General features: G+C 36.5%; 1 protein-coding gene and 1 long non-coding RNA gene across 6 annotated transcripts in view; one reads left to right on the forward strand and one right to left on the reverse strand.

Moving 5' to 3' along the window:
- CNTN4 (contactin 4) overlaps nucleotides 1–12,087 on the forward strand; it is a 1,178,424-nt gene that overhangs the window by 1,148,643 nt on the left and 17,694 nt on the right. For all 5 annotated transcript variants that reach the window (XM_031954124.1, XM_031954148.1, XM_031954139.1 and 2 more), the window contains 4 exons: nucleotides 1,782–1,940; nucleotides 4,570–4,719; nucleotides 6,365–6,435; nucleotides 10,493–10,727. In XM_031954124.1, coding sequence (XP_031809984.1) covers nucleotides 1,782–1,940; nucleotides 4,570–4,719; nucleotides 6,365–6,435; nucleotides 10,493–10,727 — 615 coding nt within the window. The remainder of the gene's footprint in view (nucleotides 1–1,781; nucleotides 1,941–4,569; nucleotides 4,720–6,364; nucleotides 6,436–10,492; nucleotides 10,728–12,087) is intronic.
- LOC116421722 overlaps nucleotides 1–12,087 on the reverse strand; it is a 78,649-nt gene that overhangs the window by 43,409 nt on the left and 23,153 nt on the right. The window lies entirely within an intron of this gene.

The raw sequence follows: 12,087 nt of genomic DNA on the forward strand, positions 1-12,087 counted from the left end.
TCAGTGATGTGAGAAAGACATTCTCAAATGTCACAGTGGAAAATTAATCAGCCTGAGGTTAGACACTCCAAGTGAACAGAAAGAGGGGGAAAGTAACTTGTGATTCACCTGTACTTTTGTCAAATGGCTTTCTGGTTCGTTTCATTTTATTTTTAAGGGAGTTAAATCCAGAATACCAGATAAAGAATGTGAGGGTCCATCCTAGGGCAAAGTCTGGCTCCTGAAAATCTCCATTAAACTCTTTGTGACCTTGTTAAGCATTGGTTTTTACCTGCCCAAATGACCCAGCCCACTGGCATTTCCACAGAGTGAGGATTAGGAAGGACCTAGCAAGTCCTTTATCCTCATTCAGCGATTATGCAGTTGAAAACATAGGAGCCTCTCACAATCCCTTTCCCTCCTGAGGCAGACACCTGTGGCTGATTAGAAATAATTTTCGCTGCCTGTAAGAGATTCTTAAGTTTCAAATTAGTTCAGATTCTGGCTTGGGATGTATTCTATAATGGCCCGCTCACAGGGACAGGGCTTCTAGTTTCATTATTTCCGACTCATTGTTTGAATCTGATTTTCTTTTTTTAATGGACTAAGAATATAGGCAGAAATAATGAACTATATGGTGGTAAGTTTAGAAATACAGGTTGACCTGCAGGCGCTGTGTAAATGAGGGTCTTGTTAGCAGGGCCTTTGGAGACAGAAGATGCCTGAGTTATTGAATACTGAGTAGACAGATAGTCACATACATACAAACATCACCCTCCCTCATCGTAACTTTTATTTCTATCATATTAATACAGTGAGAGGGCAAAGAACATTTTATGGCTATTGGGGTTCTTCTGTTCTGTTTCCAGTTCAACCAGTGTTTCTCAAGCACTCCTTGCCATGGTAAGAAAGGCAGCATAGTATCAGGAATAGAATAAAGCCAGGAAGACCTCATTTCAAATCCTATCTCTGATACACATTGGCTCTGTGATTCTGGGAAAGTCATTCAATACCACCTCTCTCACTAGGCAACTCTGTAAGCTGCAGAGAAGGGGCCAGCCCACAATGGTAGAGGGAGATTCCTTACCTGGGAGCTCTTATACCCAAGAAATCACAGGTCCAATTCCTGATCCAGTGTGCAAGAAATAGAGACAGTGTAGCCTAGTGAATAAGCAATCATCAGAGCCAAGAATACCCCAGTTCAAGTCCTGCTTTTGATAAACGTTATCTGTGTTATCCTGGGCAAGTCTCTTAGTTTATATTGCTTTATATTATTTATTATTATTTATATATTTATCGTAGTGTTTATTTGAACACTGTTTTTCTCTGATGCCCAGTTACTTGAATATTGATGCATTCAGTTTCCAAGTGTATTAATGGAAGAGTTTACTTTTCAGTACAGGCAAATGTTTAAGACTAAGCATTGCAGAGTCAATGGCCAATTGCCTCAAAACAGGGGAGTTTCATTGTAAAAGTTCATAGCACTCTGATGTCCAATCCAAAGAGAAAAAGGATAAGATATAATATAAAGCATTGGAGATACAAAAATAAAATTAAATAATGCTCTATCAACTAACATACCACTGGGAAGAGAGAACTTCCAAATATAAAAAATACAAAATATTCACAGATTAATTTTGGGTTGGGGAAGTTGCTAACTGGATGAATAGATTCAGGGATCACATGACTAAGACAATTGTTTTTCCCTTCTAATTGAGATTGCTTTTTCATGTATTATACATCTATGGTTAGAACCTCAGTCTAGAGATTTTCAGTATCTTTTAATTTGTCTCTCTTTCCAGGCCCTCCAGGTCCCCCAGAGGCTGTGACTATCGATGAAATCACAGATACAACAGCCCAGTTGTCCTGGAGGCCAGGAGCAGATAACCACAGTCCCGTCACTATGTATGTCATTCAGGCCAGAACTCCATTTTCCGTGGGCTGGCAAGCAGTCAATACAGGTAACTTGGTTCAGCAGCACTGGGAAGTGATTTATATGTGGGGATCAGATGATACAGCAAATCAGCCCTTAAACAAAGTGACCTCCTGAGCCCATACTAATGGTCAGGACTACAGACAAGAAGCCTTTCACTTACTCTTTAGCATCAGCTAGAATAAGACCCATTCCGTGTCTTTTTCTAAGTTCTCTGTCTTATAAAATGATACTGAATAAGGTCATGTGTTGGATTTAATGATCATTATTTAATGTTCCTTCAAACCCTAACATTCCAGGAACCTACACCCTCTATATCTATATCTATATCTATATATATACACATATAAACATATATACATATATGCATATACATGTGCATATATCCCTGTACACAAACATGTACACATATATGTGCATTCTGTACCTACATTGCATGTGTATGTTGTTGCATGTATATGTAGGCAGGTATAGGTAGATATATGTGTGTATATATAAACACATACATATATATATATACATAGTGCATATTTAATATATTTATATTGTGCTTAATATATATTTAAAATCAAAACATATATAATCTAAGAATTATATATGTTTTGGTTTTAAATTATGATTATGACAATTTCTATGTATTTCTCCATCCATGTATATGTATGTATATATGTATAGCTATAGATCCACTTTATAAATGGAGAAATTTTAATACAGAACCACAGTTTAAAATCAAAACAAACAAAACCCTGATTTTATTGACACATTCACTGAATTAAATGGTTTCTTTGTATACAGAAAATCAATATAACAAGTCAAATAAATGAACAGTTGAATCATGGGGATCAGAGAGTTAGGAGTAGATGGGACCCTAGTGTCCATCTAGACCAATTCTCTCATTTGATAGATGAGAAAATCCAGGCAGGCCCAGAGAGCTAGAGTAACTTGTAAAGTAGCACCAGACTCTGAGCCTGGGTCATCTGTACTCTTTCTACCATATGAAGAATTAGGGAAGAGAATAGTTTTGATGGCTTTTACCCATAGGTACGGGCTGAATCCATGAGTTGGATTAAGTCTTTTGGTGACTTCCACACCCAGATTCATTGGCTTTCCTGAGTTCATATTGCTTATGTTTTCTATATAGTGTTTATTTGAACACCGTTTTTCTCAGATGTCCAGTTACTAAAATATTGATTCATTTAGTTTCCAAGTGTATTAATGGAAGAGTTAACTTCACTACAGACAATGTGTTATAGTGTAGTAAAACAAGAGAATCGGTATATGAGTGCTGTTCTGACATTAGTGATTCTCTCAGCCTCAGTTTCCTTTTCTGCAAAATGGAAATAATGGATATTGATACCTACCCACTACCTCACAGTGTTATTTTTTTGTTATATAAGCACTACAAATCTTAAAATGTTATGCGAATATGAGTTGTTTTTATAATTATTATGAGAAGATCCTAGAAATGAGAATTAACTTCTAGTCCATAAATTGATATGAGATCTTCAGCAAAACACCTCAGTTGTCCATCCATCAGTCTCCACCTTCCTGAAATGGGAAGGATGTTTTGATCTACTTCCCTCAAAGGATTTCTACAAATTTCCTCTAAGATAATATATGAGAAACATATAGTCATTGTGGAAAATTTTACCCAATGATGCAGATTTCAGCCAGTCTGTGACTTATTAGACAAGTTCTAGAACCCAGAGAAGTTATGGAATCCACAATATAATAAAATACAATAAACTCTTATTAAGTAGTTATTAAGGGCCAGCCCTCTGATCAAAGGGAATGAGGTAACTGAGGATATTAATGAGGCATGAGTATCAAAGGAAGATTTTAAATTCAAGTCTTCCTGACCCCAAACCCATCACTTTGTTCCACTAGACCACAAGACATATTCATGTATATGAAAACATTTTTAAAAATACAAATCATTTTAAAAGTGAAGTAGTATTATTAATTCACCTCCACTGACCATTTTGATGATGCATACCACCAAATTTTAAAGTTGGAACATTTACATAACAACCCTTACATACAGTATATATCCTCATTTTACAGATAAGGAAACTGAGGTTGAAAGAAATTAAATTACTTGCCCAAATTCACATAGTTAATAAATATCACAACCAAACTCGTCTTCAGGTTGTCCTCATGCTGTTCTACCATAATCCATTTGGCTGTCCTGAGTCAGGTAGCCAAACACGTTTGGAAAATGGATAAATAAATATTCTAGTGTTCAGAGTTGGTGGGTATTATTTCATGCAGTGCTTGCCAAAGATCTCTGATCTCACACATGGAGGCATTCTCTCCCAGTTCTAATCCATGCCCTCCTGCCTAACTGATGGGACTCTTGCTGATGTTTGCCAATAAGTTCACCAGAAAGTCTACCCCGTTTTCTGAATCATATCCCATTGTCTCCACAATAGGGCAATAACAGAACTAGTCATCTCTCAAGATTTCTCCGATTCTCACCTCCCACCCCATAATCAGTCTCTCCTTTTTGCCTCATGTCTCCTTTATGACATCCTTTATACTGGTTCTCCTGCATAATTTCTTATTTCCCATGTCACGCCTATGCCTGTCCCATCATGTTCCTCTCCACTACCAAAGACATTAATGGAAAAAAAATCCCCATTTGTGCTTGCTTTCAGTCCCAGAGCTCATCGATGGGAGGACATTCACTGCTACTGTAGTGAGCCTGAACCCTTGGGTTGAATATGAATTCCGTGTTGTTGCAGCCAACACCATTGGAATTGGGGAGCCAAGCCGACCTTCAGAGAAACGAAGAACTGAGGAAGCCCGTGAGTAGCAACCAGAATTGCTAATCCAGTGTTTCAAGTGGTCTTAGTCTGTTTTCTGGGGGAAAGGTGTTTAATTTTCTATTTATTTTGGCTCTAATGAGGCACTGTGTTCGCTCACCTTCCCCTTGAGACATTATAATGGACAGAAAGCAAGCTAGTCAGGAAGCAGCTTAGTGGAGCAAATGAGGTCTCAGAGCAAGTGTTCTATTCCCATGTTTCACTAGACATCACCCCATGGCTATGTTTGCAGATGCATTGTTATTGGCCTTCCTCCCAGAAGCGCTGACTCGTTTCTTCACCTGTATTCTAGCCTCAAACATCCTTCCAACAGGGTGAAAACAAAATCCAATCCAAATAAGGTCATCTCCTCACAAGCACTAATGCCACGGAATAACAATTCTACAGATATTTTTTCACTGACATTTTCTTAGTGCATAAGCTACTCCCAGGGAAGAAGGCATCAAAACATCCTGTCAATTCAGTCAGCAGTACAGCCCGGTTTTCTATATACTCACATCTGACTTTCAGCTTGAGGCAGCCCTGGTTCATGAGGCCATCCCTAGGAGGTCAAGGAGTGAGCAGAAAAGAAATGAATCGGGACTCCACGTGTGACTTCTTGTTGAGCTATGTGTCTCCACATGGGTCCCAACAGGCCATTGAAGAGCTCAAGACCATGGACTATTTTATATATGTGCTCATAGAATCTTGCCATGGTCTGTTTCATTAGTATTGTGCAGGTGGAAATGTACAGCTCTCCCCGCCAAATCAGGGACCAAATTTATTTTATTCCTGACTCGACCATTCATGTAACATAATCATCTTCTTGTCATGTGCACTTTTATTTTTTACAGTATTGACTTTTAATTTTTATTTATCAGTATTATTGATTCCTCCCAATAATCCTGAGGAAGAGGAAACCAGTATCATCTCCCCTCTTTTACAGAGAAAACGGGGGTCCAAAGAGATTAAACCCAGTGAGTCAGTGGTCAACCCCTGTCCATCACATCCTTCAAGACCTGGCTCAAAACTCACCTTCTTCAAGAAGTCTTCCCTGATTAATCCCACCCCAACTCTGATCATTCCTGTACTATGGAACCCTGCTGCATTTACCCATTCAATCTGTACTGTAGTATTCTGACCTCACTGGTGTTGTCTTGCGATGGATCTCATGTAACGGGTGTTTATATATGTCCCATCACCGCATCTAGAGTGTAAGCTCCTTGAGGGCAGGGCCTCTATTTTTCCATTTCTTTTGTAAACCTCCACAGTGCTGAGTAGTAGTGATTAATAAATGCTTAACTACTTAATGAGAACCTGAATCTCAGTCCTTTCCTCATCACATGGAACCACTCAGGCTCTTGAAACAACACTGAATTTTCAACCAGACATATCACACAAACATCTGTACCTTGTCAAATTGGAAACAGGTAATTAAAGGCAATTTCCTCGGCACATTTCATTTTCTAATGGTGGCCCCAAACCATGCTTTAATGACTTAAGTCTCTAGTCTCTTCAGTGGAAGTTCAAGGAGTTATCATACATGCATCTGTTAACTGTTTGAAGTGAGTCACATAAACTGGCTGACCTTCATGGAACTCTGTTATCTTTTCCCTGTGCCCTAACTTATTTTTTGTCTTCTGCACAGTCCCTGAAGTCACCCCAGCTAACGTCAGTGGAGGTGGAGGCAGCAAATCTGAGCTGGTCATAACCTGGGAGGTAAATGAATCACAGGGCAAAGGAAACTTAAATTAATTGGAGCTGTTGTGTTATTTTTCTCATTGCAAAGCATTGTCGTCAAGTTCTCAACCCCTCTGTGCCAGTCAGCTAAAAGGGCACTTGAGGTTCTCAGCTTCCCTGACATATCACTAATGGTCAGTGCAAAAAAAGACTGCACCTGAACAAGCAAGTGTAGAAGCTAGTCTTTTAAAACCATTCATCATGAAAAAAAAACAACCACAAAAGTAAGGGGGGAGAAATGCAAGGGAAAAATATTAATGGAAACTAGTGCTGAGAAAACCATTTTTTTCCTTTTCTTTTTGAATTGCTGTGTGATAGATTGAATTAAAATGAAGGTGAGCAATAGATCTGGCATACTGGCATGATTTCCTAGCCATTTGCTATTGGAAAATTTAATGCTGCCCCAGCCATCAGTTATGAGGGAATGTTTTAAGAAACCTGGAGGAAGGTTAGTCACCAATTTATTAAAAATTGATTTTTAAGGGGGATTTCTAAAGGGTTTTCAATGCCATTGAAGGATTCCAGACAGCAGCCCCCGAAATTAAAATCCTCCATTTATCCAATGGGACAGCACCATTAGTAGCCATAGAAATCATTCACCCTCTAGCTACATATTTCAACTACTGAGTTGAAAACCAGCCCTAAAAACTGGGAAATCAGCCACTCTTTGGTTTACATTAAATCAGGGAATTCTTTAGTTGCAACAGCCTTGCTTTTACACCCAGGACTCGAGCAAAGATAAGGATGTGACAGGATTTGCCCTATCCATCAAAGCACCAGAAACTCCCCAAATAATTTTCACATATTGAGTTCCCCAATCTGTAAGTATTACAGGTCAGGATTCTCCTTATCCAAGTGTTTTTTGAGTCTGTTGGATATTGGTATTTAATGCATGCTGAGAAGAGATATGTGCTACGTGGTCAAATTGTGACCAGCCCCAAAGATATCAAGAACTTGAAAAGGACCTTAAGAAAATATGTATTTATGCCCAATGTTGTCTAATGGAATGAGCCATGGATAAGAAATCAGAAGTCCTACTATTTTCTCCTTCTGGTTAGTCACTACAAACCTGAGTACTTTTTAGGACATAGGATCAGAGATTTAGTTAGAAAGGATGTCTAAGGTCTCTTGTCCAAACCTTTCTCTTTTTTCCCCTTGCCTTTCCCTTTTCATAATAATGAAAGTAAAGTCTCAATTTCTTCATATATTAAATGAGTTGATGGTTTCTGAGGTCTCTTCCTTTGTCAGTTCTCTTTTCTTTTTCCTGCTCATTGTGCTAACAGAAGTTGTTTTGGTTTAAGTTATGGAGGTGACAAGTCACATAATGCCCTGAACCTCAGTTTCCTCATTTGGAAAGTGAAGATTAACTCATACATCATCTGGTTCTAGAACTTGTGCTTCACTATTATTATGGTCTAAATTTAAGCTTACTTCTTTCATGGATGTTTTATGTATTTGTGGAAAGGAGGGAATCAGGTTTTTAAGAGAATATTTTGGATTAAATGTCACTGCAATACTGTCTATGAGTAGCAGTAGCAGCTGCCTTCTGGGAATCCAATCTGCCAATGCAAAGATGGTGAATGATGTTATTTCTTCTCCTCCTCCTCTTCCTTTTTCTTTCTCCTCCTCCTCTTCCTTTTTCTTTCTCCTCCTCCTCTTCCTTTTTCTTTCTCCTCCTCCTCTTCCTTTTTCTTTCTCCTCCTCCTCTTCCTTTTTCTTTCTCCTCCTCCTTCTTTTCTTTCTTCTTCCTTCTCCTTCTCCTTTTTCTTCCTCCTCCTTCTCCTTTTTTCCTTCTCCTCTTTCTTCTTTTTCTTCTTCCTTCTCTTCTTGTCCTCCTTTTCTTTCTCTTTGTTGTTGTTTTTCTTCTTCTTCCTGCTCTTCTTCTTCCTCCTTTCCTTCTTCTTCCTTCTCTTTTCCTTACCACACACGGTCCTTTTCTCCACTTGCAGCACCAAACTCTTATATGTGGGTGCTCTGACCATAAGAACATAATTTTTTGTTACCCATATTTTGTAAGATAGTTGAAGGACTGGAGGCTAGATTTTTTTTAAGTTTTTTTTTTTAATCTGGGATAATTTATTTTTTGTCCTATACAGTTTTCATTTATGATTTTTAAAATATCTCTTTGGGAGGGAAGGCTTTTTAAAATTCTATTGTGATTCAAATGGAGCTACTTGACTAGCCTTTAAACTAAAGTCATTCTGGTTTTCATTGTATAGTCAATAATGACCTCCAGTCCAAGCAGCTATTGCTTATTGTTTAGATTTGAGGTTTAAAATGAATGTACATAGCAATTATTTTCTGTTCTGGCCAGAAACTCTGAAGGTTTGTCTCTCCTGCTCCCCCCTCCTCCCAGATTGATATATTTGTGATATAAACTAAGACATTTTTTTCTTTCAATTTTTACCTGGCCCTTAGACATTGAATAAGTCTTGCCTCAAATTACTGATACCTGGGGAAAAACTTAATTTAGATAGACTAAAGTTACCCACTGTATCCTGACTTTTATTTTTCCAATGGACTCCAATGACCCTGGAAGAGAGAATGAGACTGATTCTTACTTAATCCAATAAGATTCTTACTTAAGAATCTGTTAACTTACTTAAATCCAAATCACTAGCAAGTCAAGATATTGCCCTCATGATGTCATTGGTCCTTTCTGAGAATGAGAAAGAACAACAACAAAATATAGATAATCCACCTAGATGATAGATCCTATGATTGTAGATCAGAGCTTAAAAGCTGGAAAACACCCTAGAAGTTATCTACACTCACTCTGTTTTTTACTAGAGTAGTAAACTGAGACCCAGGGAGGTTAAATGTCTTATCAGAATCATACATCTAGTAAGTGATGAAAGTTGGATTTGAACGCAGGACTTCTGATTCTAACTTAATCATTCTTCCTACTGTACTACAGTGTCTCTAACAGAGTTGTAAGGAAACTTCTTTCTAAATCTTAAATTGATACATGTATGTTAGGTATTAATAATAGTAATAATAGGCATATTATTACTATTAATAATATATTAGCAATATTTAGTTAATAGTAATATAGTATTAATATTATTACTATATTGTTACTAATAGTAACATAACCATAGTAATGTACTTAATCATTAGTAATAATAATATATTAGAAGTTATTATTATTCTCAATAATATACTATCGTATATAGTAATAACAATAATATATAGTAATATAGTAATAGTAATATAGTAATATATCATTAAAATACATTACATATTAGATATAATATAATCATATTTATATTCCATAGTATATTATTGTATTATTGTATAATATCATAATAATGTTATACAGTATATTCTATACCAGAGTTTCTTAGACTTTTCCACTTAAGACCTCTTTTTTGCCCAAGAAATTTTTATATGATCCTGGGTGCATAGGTATATAAAATAGGTATACAAAGCAAACATTTACTAAAAATAAATCATAATTTTTCAATCCCACATTGTCATGTGATACCATATGGGGTTTCAACTTACAGTTTAAGAAACTTTATTCTATGCTATATGTTATATTATCTACTATATCATATAGAATATAATAAAGTTATTAAAATAGGCTATATGTATTAAACATAATTTATAATACAATCATATTACTATATCATAGGGTGCTAGTTATATTACTATAAATGTATATATATATATATGTATATATACTATATAGGATAGTAATATGATTATATTATAGTATACTATGGTATATTAATACTATTTTATTATAAATTATATATGATACATATAAAACATAAAAATATACTATTATGTAGTATATCTTACTATTATTAAAACTTAGCAGACATTAAACAACTTATTGAATATAAAGCTATACAGTCATATATAATTAATAGTAATAATATAGGAATTAATAATAAGAATAATAGTATACTAAGAAAGTGAGGGAAGAATCTCTGCCTCTCTCCCTAAAAAATGCCCAGAAAGGAAGAAAATGATTTAGCAGCCTCAAAGATTCTCGCTAATTCTGAATACCCACTCCCTTCCTTTCCAGACTGTCCCTGAAGAATTACAAAATGGAGGTGGTTTTGGGTATGTGGTAGCATTTCGACCCTTTGGCAAAGTGAGCTGGATGCAGACGGTGTTAGCTTCTGCGGATGCCTCCAGATACGTGTTCAGGAATGAGAGTCTGCCTCCATTCTCCCCCTACGAAGTGAAAGTGGGAGTCTACAACAACAAAGGAGAAGGCTCTTTCAGCCCAGTCACAGTGGTGTATTCTGCGGAAGAAGGTACATGGTTTAATGTGGCTGCATTCTTTTCTTCTCTGGACAGTATCTTAGTGGTTTATAATTGATGCCTGATCCTGATTTGGGCTATGAAAGACCTTGCATTGTATTTTTAAATCAAAAAGTCGAAGGTAATTAAATTCTATGATAACCAACAAAATGACACAATTTGTATTAGTATACATGTAGATAAAATTGATAAGTTCAAAGCAATTTAACTTAGAGTCATGCAGTGTAAGAGACATGATATAGTGGAAAGAGTATATCTTGACCTTGAAGCCATGACTTCTATTCCTGACTTCCTGACACAGAGGATGTGTTACCCTGGATAAGCTACATAACCTTTCAGTGCTCTAGATATCTTCTAAAACTAAAAATTGAAGAGGTGCTGCCCTATGTTGGTAGAGTGAGTTTCCTTACCTGGGACTTCCCTCTGCTAATTAAACCACAAAGCCAGTCCTTATCACTATCATTTAGTATAGCGTAATGAGCGCTATGTTGGGAGACCTGAGATTTAGCTTAAAATAAAAGGATCATTCTAATTCTTCAAAAATTTTAGAAAGGGAAAAAAGCATTGAAGCAATATTAGTAGAACTCTCCCAAACAGGAATGAGACTCCATAACTGCAGTGTGGCTAATTGGAAAGGAAGCTGGCCATGGAGTTGGAAAGATCTAAATCCAAGTTATACCTCTGACATATAGTGATTTTGTAATCTGGGTAAGTCACTTGTCCTCTTAACCTTCCCCAGATACCTCTATAAGATAAAAAATTTGCATAGAAGGTACCAATCTATACTGAGAAGTAAGTTCTCACAGATTCTTTACACTGATGATTCCAAGTCCAAAGTTCCATCCACTAAAATGTGCCATTTCTGGTTTTTATTATGATAGTCTAGACTATGATTCTTAACCTTTTTTGTGTCATGTACCCTTTGGGAGTCTGACAAAACTATGGATGCATTTTCACAATCATGTTTTTCAATTAATAAAATCTATAGAATTACAAATAAAGATATTAATATTGAAATAAAGATGTGAATTTCTTCCCATCTCAGTTCATGAACCCTTGAAATCCATCTAATAAATGTGAAGTTAAAAATTCCTAGAGGCTTAACCTTCTTGGCAGGATAGTAGCATCTACCAGGACTAACTCATTTGAAAGTGAATTGATAGCTGCATAAACATGGTATTTACGCTTAGTTTCCTGAGGTCCCTTGATCTTATGGAGCTGAGGGAAATAGTACCACTGAATCCAATGCATTTTCAATAAAATTCCATCCACAGAGATCCACTTGTCCCTGAACAAATATGTATATAACTGATCAGAGATGGACATCCCAAATGCTTTTGGCCTGCCCATTTA

Source organism: Sarcophilus harrisii, chromosome 1, assembly GCF_902635505.1.
Source record: "Sarcophilus harrisii chromosome 1, mSarHar1.11, whole genome shotgun sequence".
NCBI classification, from domain to species: domain Eukaryota; kingdom Metazoa; phylum Chordata; class Mammalia; order Dasyuromorphia; family Dasyuridae; genus Sarcophilus; species Sarcophilus harrisii.